Genomic DNA, 22,372 nt, shown 5'->3' with positions numbered 1-22,372 from the left:
GTCTAATCAGGGGCAATTCACGATGTCACCACAACCCCCATAACCTATTCAGGCCTGGAGAAGGCTGCAACACATTGCAAAAGTCCATGGTGCTCAACCCTGTGTAAACTCTTTAGTGGTGGGATGCAAAAATGTCACCTTTCCGCCCTTTCATAGTGAAAAATCACCATCATCCGCTTCTCCCCCTCATCATCATCATCAGATCTCCTACATACATGCCTATGCATTATAAAATGTTGTATTAATGAATACATGCGTGTGTTTGATTTGATATATTTACTTAGATTGTAAGCTCTTCGGGGCAGAGAATGCCTTTCCTATTGTTACTGTCACGTCTGAAGTGCGTATTCCCATTATATATTATATTATGATGTCACGTGTATTACTGCTGTGAAGCGCTATGTACCTGGATGGCGCTATATAAATAAAGATATGAGAAAAGAGGTGTTTCCCCACTACCCACCATTGGTTCCTAATGATGAAAAGAATTTGGAGTGTGTGAGTGCATTCCATGCGGATTAATTCATTTTTCAATACACTTTGTTATACTGCGTTGCACTATTTTGTGTTTTTTCTTCTCTTCACATATTCCACGGGAGCTACGCACCTGTTTTGTTCTTTATAAATAAAGATATACATACATATAGGGAAATACCTAAGCTGCTTTCTCAGTAACCGTTATGATATTAAAAAATATACATGTATTTTTCTGTTAATTTTTTTTTAAGTATGTGGATTGTTACAGTGCTCAGACAAATGCTCCAAGCATTCACCCATTTATTCCTTAAAGTTCATGTTATCTGAGCGTGGCGATTGTTCTATTGTTTGCCCAGGAGTAAGGTAATCAGGAGACGTTCATTGGTGCCTATGCTAAACAACGCAAACAAAAACAAATAGTTCAAACAAGTGGAAACACACCAGTGATTCATCTGCTTGAGCTTTCTGTGTCTACCTTTGTAATGAGCTCAGTCTGCCTTTGGGGTGACAATCAGTTTATCACGACATTATCAGACTACAACATGGTTCTAGGTTGTTTTCATTACTTGTGGATGAGGTTTCTACTTTTGAACGCTAGTTCCCTTTAAGAAGTCCAACAATCATTTATTTTACTCATTTGTTTTCACCCCAATACCTCACCGTAAAAATTAAAGCTATACAATTGTATTTGCTAGGCTTCTTAAATATGCCAACCATTGTAGACCCTCCACCATTTTGTATATTAAAATAGGTACCACTGTAGTTCCTCTACTCATGCTGGATGGAGGCACTTCCAAGCAATTCCTATGGACGTCCCATCACTTACTTACAGGACCCAAAACATGCTAAATAGGTTAGGTACAGATCTAGTGTATGCCACTGACACATTTCTAAGAAATATCTTGATTTATTAGAAATTACTGCGATTTTAAAGTTGCATTTCATTCTCCCAATTTTGCTATAGATTTTTTTGTTTATAGATTTGTTTACTGGTTCAGTTACTGGTTTTCCCTCATGGACATTTCGATGGCATCCAATAGGAAGCCGCAACATCATCCATGATCTGCCCGATGACGTTGCATCGTCCTACTGGCCGGCGAGATTTGGCAGCCATTTTGATTTCCCTAAACTGGAGGAAGACCCTGGCAACTTATTTGGCATGTATCTTAGGAACTGAAAGCTCCAGAGCTAAAAATAGCGGTGTTCAGCTCTGCAGAATCCCCCATCCCGTTTGAATTCTGTAAAGAAAAATCCATAGATACAAAAAGAAAGGACCAGTTGCAATTGCTGCTTTAACTTGCATCTGACACAAGTCATGTGTATTGCATATTGACAGGTATTTCTCATTCTACCCTTTGGAGGAAGGGTTTGGTGTTTAACAAAGGAGCAATCCATGCAATATCCTATGTGAGTTTTTTTGTTTTTTTTTACATAAATCTGTTCTGTAGTACTGTATTAGATAACACACTACATTTTTTTTATTCAACTCAATGCTTTTTTAATGATTTGTAATATACTTCCTTTGACTTCTATAGCAGGCTTGAGCACACCTCCCCAGCAGTGCAAGATATTTGCAAGACTTTCCTGTCTGTGATAATTTGTCGCCAATGTTCCCAGCAGTTTGAGCTGAAAACTGTAACCCTAGACAATGTTACCTGAGAAATATCAGAATATATTGTAGCTGCAAGTAACACGGACTGAAGGATTGATTGAAACCAAAAGGCGGCCATTACGTGAACCCCAGGAAGCAGGATCTTTGCTGGTCGACCGTGGGAGAACTAATTCATTGGCAGCTTAGGTAATTAGTTTTCAATAAAGGTAATCAAAGGCTGCATACATTGAAACATATTTTGAAACAAAAAAATTTATATATATTTTTTTAAGTGCTGCTTGCACTGCCTTTTTAAATTTTAAAAAGCTAATAGAAAAAATAGACAAGAATTCACATGTCTAAATGCTTTTATTGCACATCCACTATACTTTGATACAGTGTTTCCCAACTCCAGTCCTCAGGATTGATTCGCTGATTGACCCACCTGTGCTGGAGCAGGGATATCTTAAGACCTGACCTGTTGGGGTTCCCTCAGGACTGGAGTTGGGAAACACTGCGTTGATAATTGGGTCTGGGGTTACAGATGCCTGTAGGTGTATCTGCTAAACATTAACATGAATGCCTTAATGAAGGTCCCTTGTGGACCGAAATGTCGGTAATACGTTTTTTAGTGTGCCTAGCATGCAGCCGTTAATTATATTACTAGTCGATTGGGACTATCGACCTTTGCTAGTGACACCTTTCTATTTTATTTTTGATCTGTTTGTTGCTTTTATTCTTTATTTTTTTGTACGCTCAATCAAACCTCGTTATTTTACTAAAAATGAACATGACACCCACACATTGCAGTCGATCTGAGAGTTATGGTAGTAATACAAACTGATTGCAACAAGTAAATCACCCCTTTTTTTTAAACAGTATTGAAACTAAGAGCTGAATCATGCTATTTTCAGCTCTGGGTGCCCTAGCTGGTACCACTGTAGTTCCTTTACTCATGTTTATTGGCTTTCCTTCCAAGCTTTCAATAAAGTAATACGGTAGATACATTATTTATATACTCGTAGTTATTACTCCAGCCCCGATCCTAATAATGTAATAATCCCCAGATACTGTTTCTTGTTGATCCCTAAAAAAAGAGATGCTGGAACTTGGTTTGCCTGAATTCTCCCGCAAAAATGGCCCTGATATATTTATACATAACACATTTTGCATTTCTTTTTGACATTTTCCATTTTCTTAGGGAGGCTTTTAGGTGTGAACTGTTCAGGCTTATGATCTGCATCACATGTAAGCCACTTTATCATACATTAGTTAAACAGGAGGCAGCTGCGACTGGGAAAAAATGACAGGTATCAAAGCAATTTATTTTATTAATAGGTCCCTTTGTCTGGTTGCCTTCTCTTATATGCTGAGCAAGCGGTGTGTATGTTGTTGCAAATGTAAGGCTAAGTCCCTGGTGTGGGCGACCGCGCGGGGCGCGATCAGATTGCCTTAAGGCATTGATCGCGCCCATAGACCATACGTGCGCACGCGGGAGGCAGCAAGTGCGCGTTACGCAAGAAATCAGTTGAAACTGATTTCTTGGGGCGCCACACAGGTCACGTGAGCGGTTCGCCCAATGAGGACGTCCCTAGGCACGCCCCCCACGGCTCGTCGACCGTGGCCAGGGCAAGCACCCGCTTTCCCACAGCGCCAGCACGCCTCAGAGCGGGCGAAGGCACCATGGCCCAGGCCTAGGGCTACGCTTATAGTGCCGTCGCCGGAGGGCTACGGTCACTGGAAAAATCAAATTGAGATGACTTCCAGTGATCGCGACCAAGCCGTCGCTCCGTCGCGCCACGCTTACTATAAGCGCACGCGACGGCGGCAATGCATTTGTTTTGACGCGACGTCACGTCGTCGTCACTAAAAGCGCAGGCTCCTGTCAGGGAGATTTATTAGGAGGATAGGGGAGATATCACCATAGACACACAGAGCTATTGGGTAAATATGACGGAATGTCCATGGGATGTCTGCATCTTGCACTGTATATGGCATCTAAGGGGTTAACATGAAATGAATCCTCCACCCCACATTAATGTCTGTGAGACGATGTATCCCAAGCAGTGTACAAGAAGTAATATGTGCAAATCGGGAGCCAATCACGCCGCTCCCTTCTTTTCTCTCTTCTCGCCTTATCTTAAGGAGACCAATCAGGGTAAACCTTACGCTCCCCCCACAGCCAATCAGAAGAGCCGACTCGCCTCCCTTTACTGGGGGACCCGCGATCTGAAAGCACAGCATGTCACCGAGCTATTGTTTGGGCCAATCAAAACGCTCAGAGGCGGGTGCCTCATCACATACACATACTGTACTCGCTGTCTAGGGATAAACGCGCGAGGGGGGAAGGGGCGTGGCTACTAAGAATCAAAGCACTGTGGGCCGCGTTCAATATTCATGAGGGGCGTGGCCACACGCGACATACAGTACGCATAAATTAAAGCCCCTGTCTGTGTAGGGCGCTGCGAGGGCGTGACGATGGCTTTGAATATTCATGAGGGGGGCGTATCCGGGCACAGGGTCCGAGCCGTTCTGGGCTTATTACCCTTCATTACACCGGCACAGCGTCCCGGCCGTGATGTCTTCCCTGGTGCATCCGTTCACCGTCTCCGAGGGACCGTGCGAGCCGCCACGGCTGGGGGGCTCCCCGCGGCGGGTCCCCGGGGGGGGCGGTGTGGAGCGGGCGGCCCCGAGGTCCCTGGCTGCGGCGGCTGCTGGAGGGAGAGGCGGCAAGGCGAAGGTCACACACCCGGGGAAAGCCATCCTGGCGGGTGAGTGGCCGGGGGGCTACCACAAGGGGTGATATAGGGAGGGATGCCTTATTATTCACGTAGGGGGCTTATTATGTATGGGTGTTAGTGGGGAAGAAACGCGTTATCACCCTGTTGAATACATACGTTGATCACATAGACTTCATTTAGCATCACAGACCTTGTAACATTAGGTACATGCAAATAGGTACAGATTAGGCGCTGCTGCTGTCTCCCACAAGGAGATACATTTTGTACGTAGGGGCATAGAGGTGGGTGCTGGAGAGGCACAGAGGTGGGTGCTGGAGAGGCACAGAGGTGGGTGCTGGAGGGGCACAGAGGTGGGTGCTGGAGGGGCACAGAGGTGGGTGCTGGAGGGGCACAGAGGTGGGTGCTGGAGAGGCACAGAGGTGGGTGCTGGAGAGCCATTGGTATAGATTTCGCTTACCTTGTGGGATACAGAAGCTTTAACGAAACATGCAATTGCATTTTTGCACAGATTGTGCTACCATTAAAATACTTGCATTTTTGGATTTATTTATACATGCAGGAGGGACTATTGGGTGGGGCTGCTGTACATACGATATTGGTAATGTACATATATTTATACACTCTCTGCACCCTTTGTTCCAGCTCCCACGTGTACCCATAAAATAAAGGTGGTGGCACATTTTCACACTGATCATTGATCAAATCTGTCATTGATCTTCAAGCCGCTGCAGAAATAGGTACAGTTGGTTTTAATAGATACAGGTTCTAAACAAAAGAGGTACCCGCTAAATCGGTACAATAGAAGGGCATGGCAACATCTTGTAGCACAAATCAGCTGGGCAAATGAACTTCATTGGAATCAACATTTTAACACTTTGATGTGATTACCCTCTTGCATTCATCAATTGAACCAATAGACAGGGGGGGTCATCCTCTTTTTGCTTAACAATTGCCCCATACTTTAACATTCTTACAAATATCAGTTGCCACCATAGACTTTAAAAGGGTCACCCTATAAACATCCTGGATTGCTCTATTATATGGCTGAGTCCATAGAAGGACTGTCCACGCTGAGCCGTGCGGATGCTCCGCGATGAGCCCTGTCATCCTCAATCAGGATGTCTTGAGAGGGGGCTCCCGCGAGCGTCCGCAGGCGTGCTGAGGCGCAGGGATTTTCAGCTGACAGCAGAACCTGTTTATGAGCGCGCTGTCGGCTGAAAACCTCCAATCGGAGCGAAGCAGCGTCAACGTCACGGCGCCGTCACGTCGGCGCTTTGTGGGCTATTGGCTCAGTGATGTCAGTGCCCCACCTCCCGATCGCGCACGCTGGCTCATCTGCTAGTTCATGCAATCGCTCCTGATTGCGCAGACGAGCCTCAGCGTCAGCGCGAAGGAGCACGGCTCCCCCCTCTATGGACGCAGCTTAGTTCTCCTTTCTGAGAAAAGATCGCTTTATTCTCTCTTGAAGGTGAAGAGAGGCTTAGATTAGAACAGGGGTAACCGCCAGAGCATTGAGGCGATCGTGGGAAAGGACCAACAGGAGCTGGAAAGCTCATGTACTGCAATCTTTGTATGTACTGTATATATTGATATGGCGCCACCAATGTAAGCCGTGCTTCACAGGAGACCATACGGAATTATAATACAATAAGTGCAACAAACAAAACCAGCAATAGGTGGAACAGATGTCCCTGCCCTGGAGAGTTTACAATCTTTAACTCTTGTAGTGTCCAACCTTATTGTGGGTAAAACATTAAATGCCTTCAGAAATGTTCTATATGTTATTCAGAGCTTTCTGCAACTAGGCCGAGCCTGGTGAGCCAGCAGCTGAGTTGACAAACATATTACCGAGTAGCTTGCAAGCAAGCGCCTGTGACTTTGTCTGGGTCAGTCAGCAAGACTGGGCTGTAGACACTCTTTGATGACACATGATTTATAAATACACGCTTGTTTATTACCCCACCCCGTCCTTTGCTAGGTTTGTGGGGGTGGTCTCACCAGGAGAAATACAGTACTTAAAACAACAAAACACCTGGCACTACATCTTCTTCTTTTTTTATTTTTATTGTTTTGTTCTATGATTGAAGCAGTGGGTCTCTGGCACTGAACCCCATTCATTTTGAGCTTCGGGGACACCCTGCTTCCAGAGATACTTGCCTCCATAGGGGGGATCGGTATCTCTGCAGCCAGGGAACTTGTGTGCCTAACGAAATGTCGGCGTTTAAATGTCCAGCGGGCCAATAGGAAGCCGTGATGTCATCCCTTGCAGCTTTCTATTGGCCGGCGTGACCTGAACATTTAAACTGCACAGATACCAGCACCCACTACAGCGGTAAGTATCTCTGGAAGCAGGGGATGCCGGAGCTCAAATTAATAGGGTTCAGTTCCGGAGACCCCCTGCTTCCATTGTATGTGTATGTATGTGTAATGCAAGCTGTTTTTGCTTTAACATGTTAGTACCTCCAAAATGTGTATGTATGTTTATTTTTGGAAATGGAGAGATCCTGGTTTACAAAAAATGCTTTAATATATACAGGTCTGTCACTGATTTTGAGTCTGCCTTACATCAATTCAAGGTGATGGTGGGCATAGATAGAGCACAGCCGAAGAAATCCTGCTTCTGGTATCCAGAGAGGGAAAAATAGCCAGGCAACTCCAAACTGAAGAAATGATTCATTTATTGCAAGCTAGAAATACAGTAAAAACGGACTACATGAACGCACCTATGCGTTTCATGCAACAGCACTTTAACGCGTAGGTGCGTTCATGTAGTCCGTTTTTACTGTATTTCTAGCTTGCAATAAATTAATCATTTCTTCAGTTTGGAGTTGCCTGGCTATTTTTCCCTCTCTGGATACCAGAAGCAGGATTTCTTCGGCTGTGCTCTATCTATGCCCACCATCACCTTGAATCTACACCGGATGGACTGCACGCCACAGACGATGGGAGTGTCCCATGGAGTGTACAGGTAAAGCGCCGCAGAGCCTTATTATATCCTGTACACAACGGACATTATCTTTTATATATTCATAATCTGGTTGGGTGTTTATTAAAGTGTATACAGTGGTGGATGTCATGCAGACTCCACTAGACACTTATCCCTTCCAGTTTAAGCATCTTGTCATATTGTGGACACTCCATCTTTATCTGGACACTCATTCATATATCTTCTACAGATGGAACTAGCTTCAATTGTTGAGCACTACACTGACTATACTCTTGTTTTACATCAATTTAAACTTCTTTTTTTTTTAGCATCAGTGGTTTTATAGATTTGAATTAAGATAGATTTAGATATATATCTGTGTAACAGGGTATGTCTATTCTGCCTGTCTTCCTCCCTGTTATGTAAGTTGCTGCAGGCTGTGACAGGTTAATTCTGTGGGCTTGTGACTCCCCCTACATGCTCCCTTCTGGACAGAAGTAAGGTGGTGACTCATGGCCTGTGTAAGCCTATCAGGGATAGGTATAGACCATGAGCCCGCCCCTTCTGGTTCATGATGTGGAGCAGTGCCAAATTTAGTCAGTCCTTGTCTGGAGGAGGAACAAACCAGTAGAACTGTGAGTCTCTCCCATCCGGGATGAGCATGCTCACCCAGGGCTGGGGGAACATCTGATTGAAACCCAGCAGATGCCCTGTACTATCTGGGGAAAGCATCATCCAGAGGCCTGGAGCCTTTGAGACCCTGCACTGCTGTGCATGAAACATCTAATGCAGTGACCACAATAAAGACCCTTGTTCATCAAACTCCTGTCTAAGTGTCAGTCCCTGGGCAGGAGGGAAGAAGTATGCAATAGTGGGGGCTGATCTCCGACCACCCTGGAGCCCACTACAGCTGGAGGTGAGAAGAAGCTCAGAGAAAGAGAACCTAAGCCTGTCCTGATCTCCATACAACATCAGATCAGGGGGGGTGGGGGAGAAACAGTGCTACATGTGTAACAGGTTTGTCCCACCCTCTGGGAGATTACACAATTACACATTGTGTTGTGCTGGTTACCTGCTGGCTCACAGGAGTGCTGAGTTTCTGCCGTTGGTAGTGGGGAAGACAGGACAGGCTTTTGGGGTGATGCTTGGTTCTTTCTCACTCTTGGTTTCTGCGCCACCATCTCCTGCAGGCTCCAGGAGTGCTGGAGGCAATCCTGGCAGGAGATCTCTCGACCTCTCTCACTCTCACATTGCAGTCTCAGGCATGGTATATAAAAAACTGGAATGCTTTATTCTTCAACCATAAGGAATACAGCATGTAACTGATTCAATTCTATTCCTTCTACCGGGTGGTCCCTGGAATCAACCCAGGAGGCTTGAGACCTCCAGTCTATCCTCTGATCTTCCCTCACCCCCTGGTGGATGAGGGGTAGCTGTCCCACTCTCCGAAGGGAGGGGATGGAAGCTGGTCAGATCCCTGATTCCATACTCCCTACACTTTCTCTCATGGTCGAGAAACACACCTAAATTTGGCTGTGCAGCCCCTTAAGTAACCCCCGGGGGGAGCCCCTGATTGGACAGCACACCGGCCTTAGCCCTCCCCCCTTGTCACTAAAGGGAGCTGATTACTGCATTGGAAAACCCGGATTGATCCTAACACTGCCTGCACTGGTACCAGGGCTTATGTGTTAGGCAGGGCAGATTAGTAGCCAAACAGACGACATGGCTACATATCTATCACATTTTGCCAGGAATATGGGTTTTGAGATGCACACTCTGCATCACGGTTGTTTTCCATCTACGATGATACATCCATTATTCATATGACAACGCTCATTTTAACATTCCAGAGATACCGCCATACAAATGTACGTGCGGACGTAGAGGAAGGTGGATACTTTTGCTTTAATAAGGTTCCAGCAACTCGTGACCATGCAGTATACAATTAGCCATGAGGGGTTCAATTGCTATATTCCCACTCTGTTATGTCACATGTATTACTGCTTTGAAGCGCTATGTACATAAATGGTGCTATATAGATAAAGATATACATAAACAGAAGTATTGTTATGATATACAGTATATTGCAACGTTAACTGAGTAATGAAACTGTCACCGCAAATGGTTGAGGAAACGGGCATGTATTCTTTATCCCTTCTTGCGTTCAGATGCTGTATCAGTTTGCACAGATCCGTGTGTTGCTGCGGTGTATTGTTGTGACAGTGATGAACGGCATAAGTGCAGATGCTCTAATATAGTGGATAGATACAAATCTATTTTTTTTTTTTCCAGGTCAACAGGCATTTACAACCCATTGAATTGTGCCATTTCTTTCTAAAATGTTTTGGCAGGAAGGGTGCCTCGGGATGGAAAAATGAGCCCATTGATTAGTCGTGTGTTGTGTTACTCTTGCTAGAAGGGAATATATAGAAGGACATTGTGCAAACAGAAAGCATCCGTCAAGTTTCTAGGCCATGAAATACGACCAGTCAGGATCTATTGGCATTTAGATTTTGGAACTGCTGAGTGATTTCAGGCAAACGCAATATGAAGTTATAATTCCCCCCCCCCCCGCCTTTTTTTTAAATTTATTTATTTTTATTATTTATTATTATTATTTTAATGGACTGAATGAGTGGCTCAGTGAGTAAAGACACTTATGTTGAATCGGAGGAACGTGGTTAAAATCTCGGTGTCGGATCCTTGTGACTTCTGGCGAGTCACTTTATCTCCCTGTGCCTCAGGCACCCAAATCCTAGATTGTAAGCTTATCCGGGGAGGGACTCGGGCCTGCAAAATTCCATGTACAGCGCTACGTACACTGGAAGCGCTATACAATAAAAAAGAAATGTGTAATAAAAATAATCGTGTGTTTTCCTTTTATGGTATTAACATGGGTGTGATTAGTATGCTGTGGCAGAGAAAGCATCTGGGGTCTTATTTACTATTCTTGTTCTGTTCTAAGACAAACCCGGGCCATTCACTTTTAATAAGGTATGTTCCAGAGGCAGAAGGTGTATTGTGGCATAGAACTGCTTGGTGAATATGGGCCCTGATGTTCTCGCTTTGTAGAGTCTAGGAATTTGACTAATGCGCTGTTTTGTCCCTGTTGGCAGCAGGGGGCGGACGGGCATTGTTCTTCCTCTGTATTCCCCCCCCCTTCTTTAGGGTGTCTGTTTGACATGTTTATATATCCTGCAGGTGGTATCGCTGGAGGCATTGAAATCTGCATCACCTTCCCCACGGAGTACGTCAAAACCCAGCTTCAATTAGACGAACGAGCCAATCCACCCCGATATCGAGGCATAGGTAAGAGAAGCACTCCACACAGGAGCCTTATAGATCTCCTGGTTAGCTCTATAAATGTGAGTAGTTGCACAAATCATGAGTCTTAATATCTTGGTCTCACTTTTTATTTTATTTTATATTATCTCTACTTGATCGCTTCGATCAGGGGTGGTCCACTCCAGTCCTCGGTGGCCACCAACAGGTTAGGTTTTCAGGATATCCCTGCTTCAGCACAGGTCCACTGATTGAGCCACCTGTGCTGAAGCAGGGATATCCTGAATACCTGATCTGTTGGTGGCCACTGAGGACTGGAGTTGGCCATCCTTGACTTGGCTCAATTATTTTTACATAAACTGTTTTTATTTATTTATTTTTGTAATTTTCTTTCCCCTCTAATATCCTCTGCTCAATCGGATGCGATAATGCACAGTGTGATTGAAGTTGATTTTAAAAACGTATCGAACGTCCAGTCCGCATCACTGAACCATATCAAAATACCACGTGATTTCTTAATGCTTTTATTTCCTTCATGCCATTGTGTTCGTTATTTCTCCCTCCATTCCCAAGCTCCCTGCATAAGATTCTTCGAAGGGCAAAACTGTAGCACTTTTCATTGCGTTGGTGCATATGACGGGATTTCCGCATCAGCGCTTTGTAAGTTCCCTCCCTAGTCGCTTCAATCTCCCCATCTCGCTCCACAGGACACTGTGTCCGGGTGACTGTGCAGGATCACGGAGTCCGAGGTTTATATCGAGGGCTGAGCTCATTGCTTTATGGCTCCATCCCCAAATCGGCAGTCAGGTAAGGGGGCAAGGATATTTCGGTGGGAGTTGGGGCCTAAAGAGCCATGAACATGATTTTGTATTCTTTTAGATGGAGGACTTCGTTGCTCCTGAAATTGTAATCATGACTGTGCTCACCTATACATGTAATGGATAATTGTATAAACTGGGTGCTGTGTGTTATCTCTGGCTAAACAAAATAGTATCTAGTGAAAGGACACAGACGTAGTATTAAATTAAAAAATATATAAAGCACCACAGTGTGTAGAAGAATATTGGGGGGGGGGCCTCATCTAGCAGTGGATCAGCAAGGGCTGATATGTATGTATTGCATGGGCATGTCACTGATGGTAGTATGCCCTGATACAGGGGTGCGCAAACTTTTTAGTCTGCGCCCCCCCCTACCTTGTCTCTGACGTCATGTGATCCCGCGGCATCATTTGATGCCACGCCGCCGGAGATTAGGTAAGAGGCCTTGTGTGCGATCCACCGGCATTTAATGTAAATGCTTTGGGGGAAAGCGCGGGGCCTCTAAGTGCCGCGCACCCCTGCCCTAATACACTGCGTCCCGGAAACTTTTTGAGCAGTGTATTGTGTGCTCGCGTATGGACCCTAAATGCGAAGGTATTCAGAAGCTTCAGATACTGCAAAGAAGTATGGAGAGATATACGCCGGTATTACCTGAAGAGATAGGAAAATGAATGAATGGGACTTCACATGGGAGAAGAAATGAACATTGCAGTGAACCAGACATATCACAAGAAGAAATGATCACACTTGGACAAAGATGGGACTCGAAACGGATTAAAAGACCAAGATGACCAAAAGTAAGATGGGAGTGAAATCCGAAAATGTGTTGGAGCAACGTAGAGACGAGGCTTACAAGCGCAGTACCTGATAGATCCTTGTGGAGGCCTTCATACAGCGTAGTTGATTGGCAAGAGATGACATACACCTATATACATCTTTCCATACTACTTTGATTTTTCTGAAGAAATATATCTATATCTTTTGTAAGAAGAAAAAAAATTAAGTTTATTACAGCATCATTGATGCTGTAATAATAAACTTTCATTTTTTATAAGTGCCTGATTGCACCTATTTTGTATACTGTTGTGACCGCAGCCTTCTCAGCGGTACCCCAGGGGCACCAATAACTGCAGACGGGTTCGGTGAGTATCGAGGAATCTTTATTGCGAGTGCACAAGGAGATGACGCATTAGCAATCGGCTTCAGCGTAATCTGGGGTGGGCTAATACCAACGCTAGTATTTATAGCCTTGGTTACAGAAGATAAGGCGGCACTGCCCTATTACATAGTTACATAGTAGATGAGGTTGAAAAAAGACGTACGTCCAAGTTCAACCTATGCTACATTTAGACAACAGATACTTTCTCCTATATCTATACTTACTTATTGAACCAGGGGAAGGCAAACAAAAAACAGTATCTAGTGAAAGGACACAGACGTAGTATTAAATTAAAAAATATATAAAGCGTCATATCATCCAATGATATCTCATAAGGGGAAAAATAAATTCCTTCCTGACTCCAAGAATTGGCAATCGCATTAATCCCTGGATCAACATCCTTCCCATGTATACTTATTTGGTGTATCCCTGTATACCGTTCCTTTCTAAAAAGATGTCCAACAAATTTATTGTACTTGCCATCACAGTCTCCATGGGTAATGAATTTCACATGTTAACTGCCCGTACTGTAAAGAACCCTTTCCTTTTTGTTGCTGGTGAAATCTCTTTTTCTCCAACCTAAAGGGATGCCACCACGTCCTTTTGTACTGCCCGTGGGATGAATAGTTCATTTGAAAGCTCCTTGTACTGTCCCCGAAATATATTTGTATATAGTTATCATATCCCCTCTTAGACGCCTCTTTTCTAATTTAGCTAGCCTCTACATATGCTTTTATTTTAGCATGGTTAGCATAAATTTCCTCCCTCCCATAATACTGTAGTTGTTTTTACCAAAGTTAAGTTTAAATTTCTTTAGGGAGCACATGATGTCCTGAAATGGTCTCAGAGCAAGCCTTGCCCACTCATAGATTCTTTCATACAGAAATGGTACAATAACAAAGTGCGTCAGGGTACTGATAAATTTGATCGCTATAATTCTGGGCGGTAAGCTACAGGCACAGCTGTGGAACGTCTATTGTCAGCGAAACTCATCTTTACCCACAAACGCTTATCACATGTCCACATAAAACATAAGAGACAAAATGGATGATCAGTAACCCCAGACCCTCTTCTATATAGCCCCTGTCCATAATTCTTTCACACTGTATAGTTTCCGCGCACGCGAGCAAGGTTATGTGAGTGCCTAACTTTGTGTGTGTTTATGTGTATAAGATCACACACCTTTTTATGCAATCCATACTGTCTTCCTGTGCTTTAATTTTTTTTTTTTATTCTACTTGAGCTGCTGTGGCATTTTAGGTGGGTTTTCATAGAAATAAAGGTCCTGTCCTGGAGTGAGGAGGCAAACTTCGCAATATTAGGAAGAACTATTTTTTTTTTAAATGGGCTTGTTGAACATAGAATGTTAATGTTATTTACATTTCTCACTCAAAATAATATAGCTAGATTTATATTTACTTGGTGATAATTACATATAAAAAGGGCTGCCGTGTGTGTATGTGTTTTTGCCTTTTGCCTATCTTGCAGTGCATGCCAGTTATGTTTTCCCCCTGTTGCTCTAATCCTATTTCTGGCAGCTGTCCTTGGGTCAAGAATTAAAGTAATCTTAAGTATCTTTGTTCATTTGCAGAACAGAATTTTGATTTTTATTTCCTTCTTTCTCCCCCCCCCCCCCCCCCCACCCCACCACTGCTGCTGTTTGAGTGCCAGCGAAGCCTGCAGCAAAACTCTTCCCCCCCCCCCAGCTATAATGGGGTTAGCATGTATATAAAATCAATGTAGTACCCAAGATTTGGTCTGTTTTCTGCAGGTTTGGCATGTTCGAGTTCCTCAGTAGCTATGCAAGGAGTACCACTGGGAAACTGGATAGCAAGGCCAGTCTGGTGTGCGGCCTGGGGGCAGGTGTTGCTGAGGCAGTCTTAATTGTTTGTCCAATGGAAACCATCAAGGTATGTTTGGACACAACCCAATACCCCTTACTGCTTCTACAGGGCGAGCTTGAGAAAGGGCTTGGTGTAGCCTGAAACATTTGCCTGTTCCTTTGCGGTTCCTCTAAAATAAACTCAGGCATGTACACATCTCGCCTGGAAAAGATTTATTGAAACGTATTGTACGTGGACGTTGGGTGGGGATACCTATCTCTCCTGGTATATAACATTATATTACTACATACATGAGCAATGTTCTGTATGTTAAAGGAATAGTCTACGTCTAAAAGGAGGGTTAATAATTGGAATCAATGTGTTTAGAACTTTCTGTTTGTGTTGGCTTCACATTATCAATGGCGAGTTTACCCGTCCCTGGTTGAAAATGGCTGGTTCCATTTTGTTCAATGAATAACTTTATTGGGACCCTCCCTTCCATAACTCTGCCATCCTATTACAGGCATACCCCGGTTTAAGGATACTCACTTTAAGTACACTCGCGAGTAAGGACATATCGCCCAATAGGCAAATGGCAGCTCACGCATGCGCCTGTCAGCACGTCCTGAACCGCAATTCCGGCTCCCTACCTGTACCGAAGCTGTGCGCAAGCGGGGAGAATATAGAGCCTGTTACAAATGCCTTATTTACATCAGTTATGCACGTATATGATGATTGCCGTACAGTACATGCATCAATAAGTGGGAAAAGGTAGTGCTTCACTTTAAGTACATTTTCGCTTTACATACATGCTTCGGTCCCATTGCGTACGTTAATGCGGGGTATGCCTGTATTTACTGTAAGGCTAAAAGTTAAGTTCCAGTACTATTTTCACACTGCTGGTGGCTATTCTGCCACATGTGGCCGTCTCATTCCTAAGCCAGGCTTCTAGGTACTTGGCATCATGGGCTCCAAGTATGTGATCTGATGTCACCAGACCCTGCTCCCCCTACACTGCTAAGCATTGGCCCCTGCTCATACCCTCCATCCCTTACCTTATCGATCATTATTGGATGTCTTTGTCACAGTCCATACATAATGCAGAAATAAATCCACCCCACAATTGCAGTGGGAAAGGGAGTTATTATTTATTTAAAAAAAAAAAAAAGAGGTGTATTTTTACTTGTGATGAAAATGGACAGTGTTTGCAAACTGCTTTACATGTTGTGAAGTGACCACTAATGACTAATGTCCATATCCCATGAGACTACTCTGCCAATAAAATGTATGTAACATTTGTTAGATTTCCTATGGGTACACTTTTGTAAACTGCAAATTGGTTCCATAGTGGATCAGGTTTAAAAATACCTACATGTCCAAGTTCAACATGTATGTATGTATGTATGTATGTATGTATGTCTTTATTTATATAGCACCATTAATGTACACAGTGCTTCACAGCATATGTGTGTGTGTGTGTGTGTGTGTGTGTTTTAGACATAAAAATAACATTTAGGAAAAGGAGTCCCTGCTCCGAAGAGCTTACAATCTAATTTTTTGGTAGGAAGAACGTACAGAGACAGTAGGAGGGCGTTCTGTAAGTGCGTCTGCAAGGGGCCAAGGTTAATGTCTCGGTGTTCCTTATTAGCCATGGAGCAACTCATATGCTTCCTTGAGCAGTTGTGGTTTGAGGTGGGTCTTAAAGGTGGATAGAGAGGATGCTAGTCGGGTACTGACGGGAAGGGCATTCCAGAGGTGCGGGGCAGTCAGTGAGAAGGTTTTAAGGCATGAGAGTGCTTTCGATACAAAAGGGGTAGAGAAAAGACATCCTTGAGCAGAACGCAAAAGTCGGGATGGTGCATAGCAAGAAATTTTGGCTGAGATGTAAGGAGGGGCAGAACAGTGTAAAGTGAGGAGAAGATTTGTGTGAGATGCGGGATTTGATAGGAAGCCAGGAGAGGGATTTCATGAGGGGAGACGCTGAGACAGATATCGTAAATAGAGTGATTCTGGCAACAGCATTTAGGATAGATTGTAGGGGAGACATATGAGAGGCAGGAAGGCCGGACAGCAGGAGGTTACAGTAATCAAGACTGGAGAGAATGAGGGCCTGTGTCAGAGTTTTTGCAGTCGAGCAACAGAGGAAAGGGCGTATCTTGGTAATATTGCGGAGGAAAAAACAACATTTTTTTTTTTTGTTTGCTACCCTTTGAATGTGAGAGGAGTAGAGTATGACCCCCTAGGCAGCGTGCTTGGGCTACTGGATGAATTATAGTACTGTACTTCCAACAGTAATATGGAAGGATGTAGTAGGGCCAAGTTTGGGGTGAGCTTTTTTTTCGCATGTTTAAGTCGGTGGAGGGCCATCCAGGAGGATATAGCAGAGACGCATTCAGAAACTTTAGGCCCGTAAAATAGGGGCGCGCGCGGCACTTATAGATGGCTGTGGTTAGCCAGCCGTCCTATACTAGGGCCGCGCACAGCAGTGAGCGTGGAGCCGGGCGATCGGGGAGAAGACTGTGAAAACGATTTTTGCGCCGCTACCGCTCATTGTGTGTGTTTGTGTTTTTTGTTTTTATGTGTTTTGCACGTGTGCAGTCAGTCACTTTTTCCACTTCTTCGCAAGAAAACTCTTATTAATTATGAAGAGGGAACCTCGGCACCTACTTTCCAGAACTTGTAGAACTGCAGACATTTCAGCTCTCATTGCTTCTCTGCTAGTGTCGCTGCTTCGGAGTCAGACACTTTGTTAAATAAGCAATCAGCAGCCTCATAGATCTCGGTGGAATCTCACCAATTAAAACAGAGACGTTAACCTCCAAAGCGGGAAATCCGTGAAATCAAAATGCAAAAAAATTTTTATCATGGCTTTTTAATAGAAAAGTGCTATTTTTTTTATCAGTGAGACTCCAGTGAAGAATATGAACCGCTGATGCAGAAAATCAGGAAGACTCATGGGAAAATCTGTGAAAGCTGACATGTCTGTTTAAAGTCAGTAGTTTTGCATTAACACTTTCACTACCTGTGCATTAATGGGCCTTCTGACGGCGAAAGGGTTAACATTTCACTAATTTGGTAATCAGTGAATTGTTGACATATATATATGTATATATATTGAAAGTTCTGACAAAACAAACAAACATTTAAATATGATCTGTTATTTATATTATCTGTTATTTATTGGATTACCACATGTATTACTGCTGTGAAGCGCTATGTACATTAATGGCGCTACATAAATAAAGACATACAATACAATATAAATTGAATAGGTAGAGTGTAACACACACACTACCCTTCCAAGCCTGTCGCTCACAGCAGCACGGACCAAACACACAAAGTGTGGGTCACGTGCACGAGCGATCGCACAGTTATGCGCGCTCACTATATTACGGGCCTTGGTCTGTACAGCAGGTGTAAAGTGACTATATATTTACCTGTTATATTTTTTATTTTATTTTTATTTCTTTTTTGTTATTTCTGACACTTCCAGGTGAAGTTCATTCATGACCAGAGCTCGTCTGCACCAAAGTATCGCGGCTTCTTTCATGGAGTGCGGGAGATCATTCGAGAACAGGGTGAGGGTCTCCCCTGGAACTGCTCGACAGTCAGGTTCTGAATGTAAAAGGGAAAAGCGGAAATGTAAGCCTCAGAAAGGATACTAATTTGATGCTGTAAATGCATACTGTGAGATGAGGAGCTAGGGTGCTCCTCTGCTGGGTGCCAAATACCGTGGTAGAATGAGGAATACGTGATTGATATCAAAAGGGGTTAATGACTTAACACCTTTGCTGCCAGAGTACCCAGAAACCTCCATTGTAACACACTACAGAACCCTTTGACAGCATAAGAGTTAAATGAATGCATTTGGATGTGCAAGTACTGGCAGGAAAATCCAGAGCTGGAAAGTCTATTCAACTAAACTACACTTGTTACCATGTAAAGTAAAAAAAAAAAAATAATGACCAGGAAATGTCAGATAAAAATAGGTGGGGGAAGAAAAAAAACAAAACTGCAGTGATTGAGTACCACACATACCTGCATAACTTCCTTGTGGGCACATTTTAAAGGGGAGAGGCCTAAACCTTGGCAGATGAGTTTATTATGTATGTGTGTGCAGAATATATATATATATATATATATAATATATATATATATATATATATATAATTTTAAAACCCAAGTCTTGGTGACTGTTGATGGTATGTTGGAATCCGTGCAGCGCTGGTCCTTGTTGAGGTGTGAGTGAAGGACAAGACCCTTTTTAGTTGACTTGTATAAAACTTCGCTGTGTCCGCGTGTTACTGCAGGTCTACGTGGGACGTACCAGGGAGTGACTGCCACCGTTCTGAAACAGGGCTCCAACCAGGCCATCCGATTCTTTGTAATGACCTCTCTACGCAACTGGTATACAGGTGGGGATTACTGAGCAAGTGAGGTCTGGAGCGAGACCATTATATCTATAAATATATCCATATTGGGCCCACTTAAGGTGTTTTTTTTTTTTTTTTCTTAAACAAAGAAAAAAAAAATCCTGATTTATTAACTGATTTTAAAAGTTAGCATATGTTTGAAATAACATGGGGAGATCTCTGCAACCTGAGATCTCCCCAAAGGATTATGGGAAATTCTAAAGCGTTGTGATGACCGGGTCACTGTTTCTGGGATAACAATTTCAGCCAATTAGACTCTTTTTTTGTGTGTTTCTGTCATCTGATACCTGAGAGTGATGTATGTTGTATACTGAATATGGCAACAGAAAGCAGTTTTCTTGACTGTGCTCCTTTTTGAAAACACTTTGCTGCCAGGGTTTTTTTTTTTTTTTTTTTAAACTGTGGGTTGCAGATTATTGGCAGTATGGGGGGGGGGGGGGGGGATAAAGGTGCAGCGATCACATCATTGAATCAAATTTGGCCTCTGTGAACATCTGATGTCTGGGACATTACACTGTGAAGGTCTTGGTTCCATCACCATTAACCCCATTCGGTGTTCGAGGGTTCTAGCCACGACTTGGAATACAATAACCGGGTTTGAAGGAGGGATTGGGTACAAGAGCCTTACATCTTCCGGTGCCCCAGACCTATAAAACTAAAAACCTACCCTGTATGGTGACCCTGTTCTATCTACTTAGGTGACAATCCACAAAGAGAAATAAATCCCTTCGTCACAGGAGCTTTTGGTGCCACTGCTGGTGCAGCCAGTGTATTTGGAAATACCCCAGTAGATGTCATCAAAACAAGGATGCAGGTAACGCGAATATTGCAACCCCTGTATTGCCATTATAGCACCTTTTGGATGCCAGTGTCCAACCAAGGACAGAACAAGAAGGGAACACCGTGTACATATGTTTCTTGCAGACTTACTTAAGTGTGTGTGTGTGTTATGCTCCTTTTTGTAATGTTATTTCATCATAAATTTAAGTGCCTTTGGGAAGCGCACGTGGGACCTCTGTAAACCCCGCGCCCCCCACTTTGCGCTCCGCTGACCTAGCATACAGTGCTTCCAGTGAGCTCACAACGGTGGAGGTTTTTTGTTGTCTTTTTCACCCACCATAACTTAAAAAATGTGTATGTTAAACCTACCCAGCCTTGAAAATTGCAACGCCAGTACAACCAAATTCACAATGAGACCCACAAGATCGAAACAGCTGTCTGTGAGTGGTTTGACTGGCTTTGCATCTAATCCCATGCTGTGCTTAAAAGCTGTGTGAAAAGCAGAGCATTTGCTTCTAAGAGTTCCATGAAAAATTGGATTTCAGGCAAAAGATGACACGTGCTCATTTGCATGTCATTTCCCAGAATCACTTGCTGCAGTGGGAGCACTGTTTGCTAGGTGATTAATGGTTGAAAGACAGGGTTGCAGACCTAAGACATGTGAATGTGCTCACAAGTGATATTCTGTATGTATATCTGTCTTTATTTATATAGCGCCATTAGTGTACATAGCGCTTCACATTAGTAATACATGTGACAATCCTATAAATAACAAATAACAGATCATGGGCATACAGCAAGTGCTTCAGACATTAAAAGTAACATTTCGGAAGAGTAGTCCCTGCTCCGGGGAGCTTACAATCTAATTATTATATCTTAATTTATTGTGTGTATTATCTTACAATCTTGAACTATGTATCCCAGGGCTTGGAGGCTCATAAATACAGAAGCACCTTGGACTGTGCGAGTCAGATACTACGCAACGAGGGACCTTTAGCGTAAGTGGTTTTTTGATTCTTCCTGTGAAATGATTTCAGTTCCTTGGTGCAAGACAAGTCATTGTTCTGGAATTGAGCTTCCATCTCACACATTTTAATTACCCAAGAATGTATGTATTCGCTGAACACAGTGTAGTGAATTAAGAAATGAATTAAACAAAATGCATGATTTTGAATGCCCTTGGGGACCAAAACATTAAGCATTGGGATTGGTGTAATTATGTATCAAATTGTTCGTTCACTGGATGTTATCTTCTGTAGTCTTTGGACTGCTGAATACTTTATCATTACACCACCAAGTCTTAAAAAAACAAAAAAAAAACCCTACACTTTACTGCACTTTAACATTTTAGAAACACGACCTCCATATTTTCTCTCTACATCCCAGCCACGAATGCAGGGATGCAGCGCACAGCAAAGGAACAGGATTCCACGGGTCAGCAGCGGTATAGTAAAAAGATCCTTTATTATAACATCATGGTGCAGACAGGACTGGGTGCAGAAAAAACCTCCGTCTCTTACGCGTTTCACGCCTGTGTGGCGCTTCTGACGTAAGAGACGGAGGTTTTTTCTGCACCCAGTCCTGTCTGCACCAGGATGTTATAATAAAGGATCTTTTTTACTATACCGCTGCTGTCCCATGGAATCCTGTTCCTTTGCTGTGCGCTGCATCCCTGCATTCGTGGCTACCTTACCTTCACTCAACCCGCAGAAGCACGCATCTTGGAAGACATTATGGGCATGGTCATGTGAATTGGTATTTTATTGGTACTTTGAGGTATCTTAGCGGTGTTATTAGTCGTTTGTCAGACCCAGTCCACATTGGCAGTGAGGGGGTGGGGCTCATATATCTCCATTACCCACACTCACCAGGACATTTTATTCAGGTCACAGACATATACGCTCACCCATATACCTCACTACTCATTCATACACCTTAACCCAGCCTATTACCGTTCTTCAATCAAGAAACCAATGCATTATTACATGTGCAACATCTAAGGTTCTTAGAGCACTATTACTGAACTATGTTCTCCTACATCCCAGCTATGCCAGTACAAAACGAATGGGGAATTAAGCACCATCCAGTTATGGGTAGGGCAAAAACGTTCAACTAATCAGGCTCCATCAGCCCCTACAAAGCTTGCTGCTCTTCTCCTCAGCAGTTATTTTTGTCCTACCGTTCAAGGGGGTAAGTTCTGCCCTCAGAGGCGTTGTTGTTTTTCTGGTATGTCTTGGTACAGGGAGCCTCCGGCTTCTTTATTCCCAAGCAAAGGTGAAGATATTCCCAAGCAAAGGTGAAGATTTGCCTGAAGTCCTTAAATGCCACAATACGCTTGTTTG

The 22,372-nt window shown here is 43.5% G+C and overlaps 1 protein-coding gene across 1 annotated transcript in view; it reads left to right on the top strand.

The window, feature by feature from the left end:
- Positions 1–4,541: 4,541 nt before the first annotated feature.
- LOC142491625 (tricarboxylate transport protein, mitochondrial-like) overlaps positions 4,542–22,372 on the top strand; it is a 28,871-nt gene continuing 11,040 nt past the window's right edge. The window contains exons 1-8 of the mRNA XM_075594460.1: positions 4,542–4,839; positions 10,937–11,044; positions 11,725–11,824; positions 14,766–14,904; positions 18,311–18,395; positions 19,128–19,232; positions 19,949–20,064; positions 20,955–21,028. Of these exons, the coding sequence (XP_075450575.1) occupies positions 4,563–4,839; positions 10,937–11,044; positions 11,725–11,824; positions 14,766–14,904; positions 18,311–18,395; positions 19,128–19,232; positions 19,949–20,064; positions 20,955–21,028 (1,004 nt within the window). The 5' untranslated portion in view covers positions 4,542–4,562. The remainder of the gene's footprint in view (positions 4,840–10,936; positions 11,045–11,724; positions 11,825–14,765; positions 14,905–18,310; positions 18,396–19,127; positions 19,233–19,948; positions 20,065–20,954; positions 21,029–22,372) is intronic.

This window comes from Ascaphus truei, chromosome 3 (assembly GCF_040206685.1).
Source record: "Ascaphus truei isolate aAscTru1 chromosome 3, aAscTru1.hap1, whole genome shotgun sequence".
In the NCBI taxonomy this organism is placed as follows: Eukaryota; Metazoa; Chordata; class Amphibia; order Anura; family Ascaphidae; genus Ascaphus; species Ascaphus truei.
The sequence above is the reverse complement of the archived record's forward strand: the minus strand, read 5'-3'. Positions and strand labels throughout refer to the sequence as shown.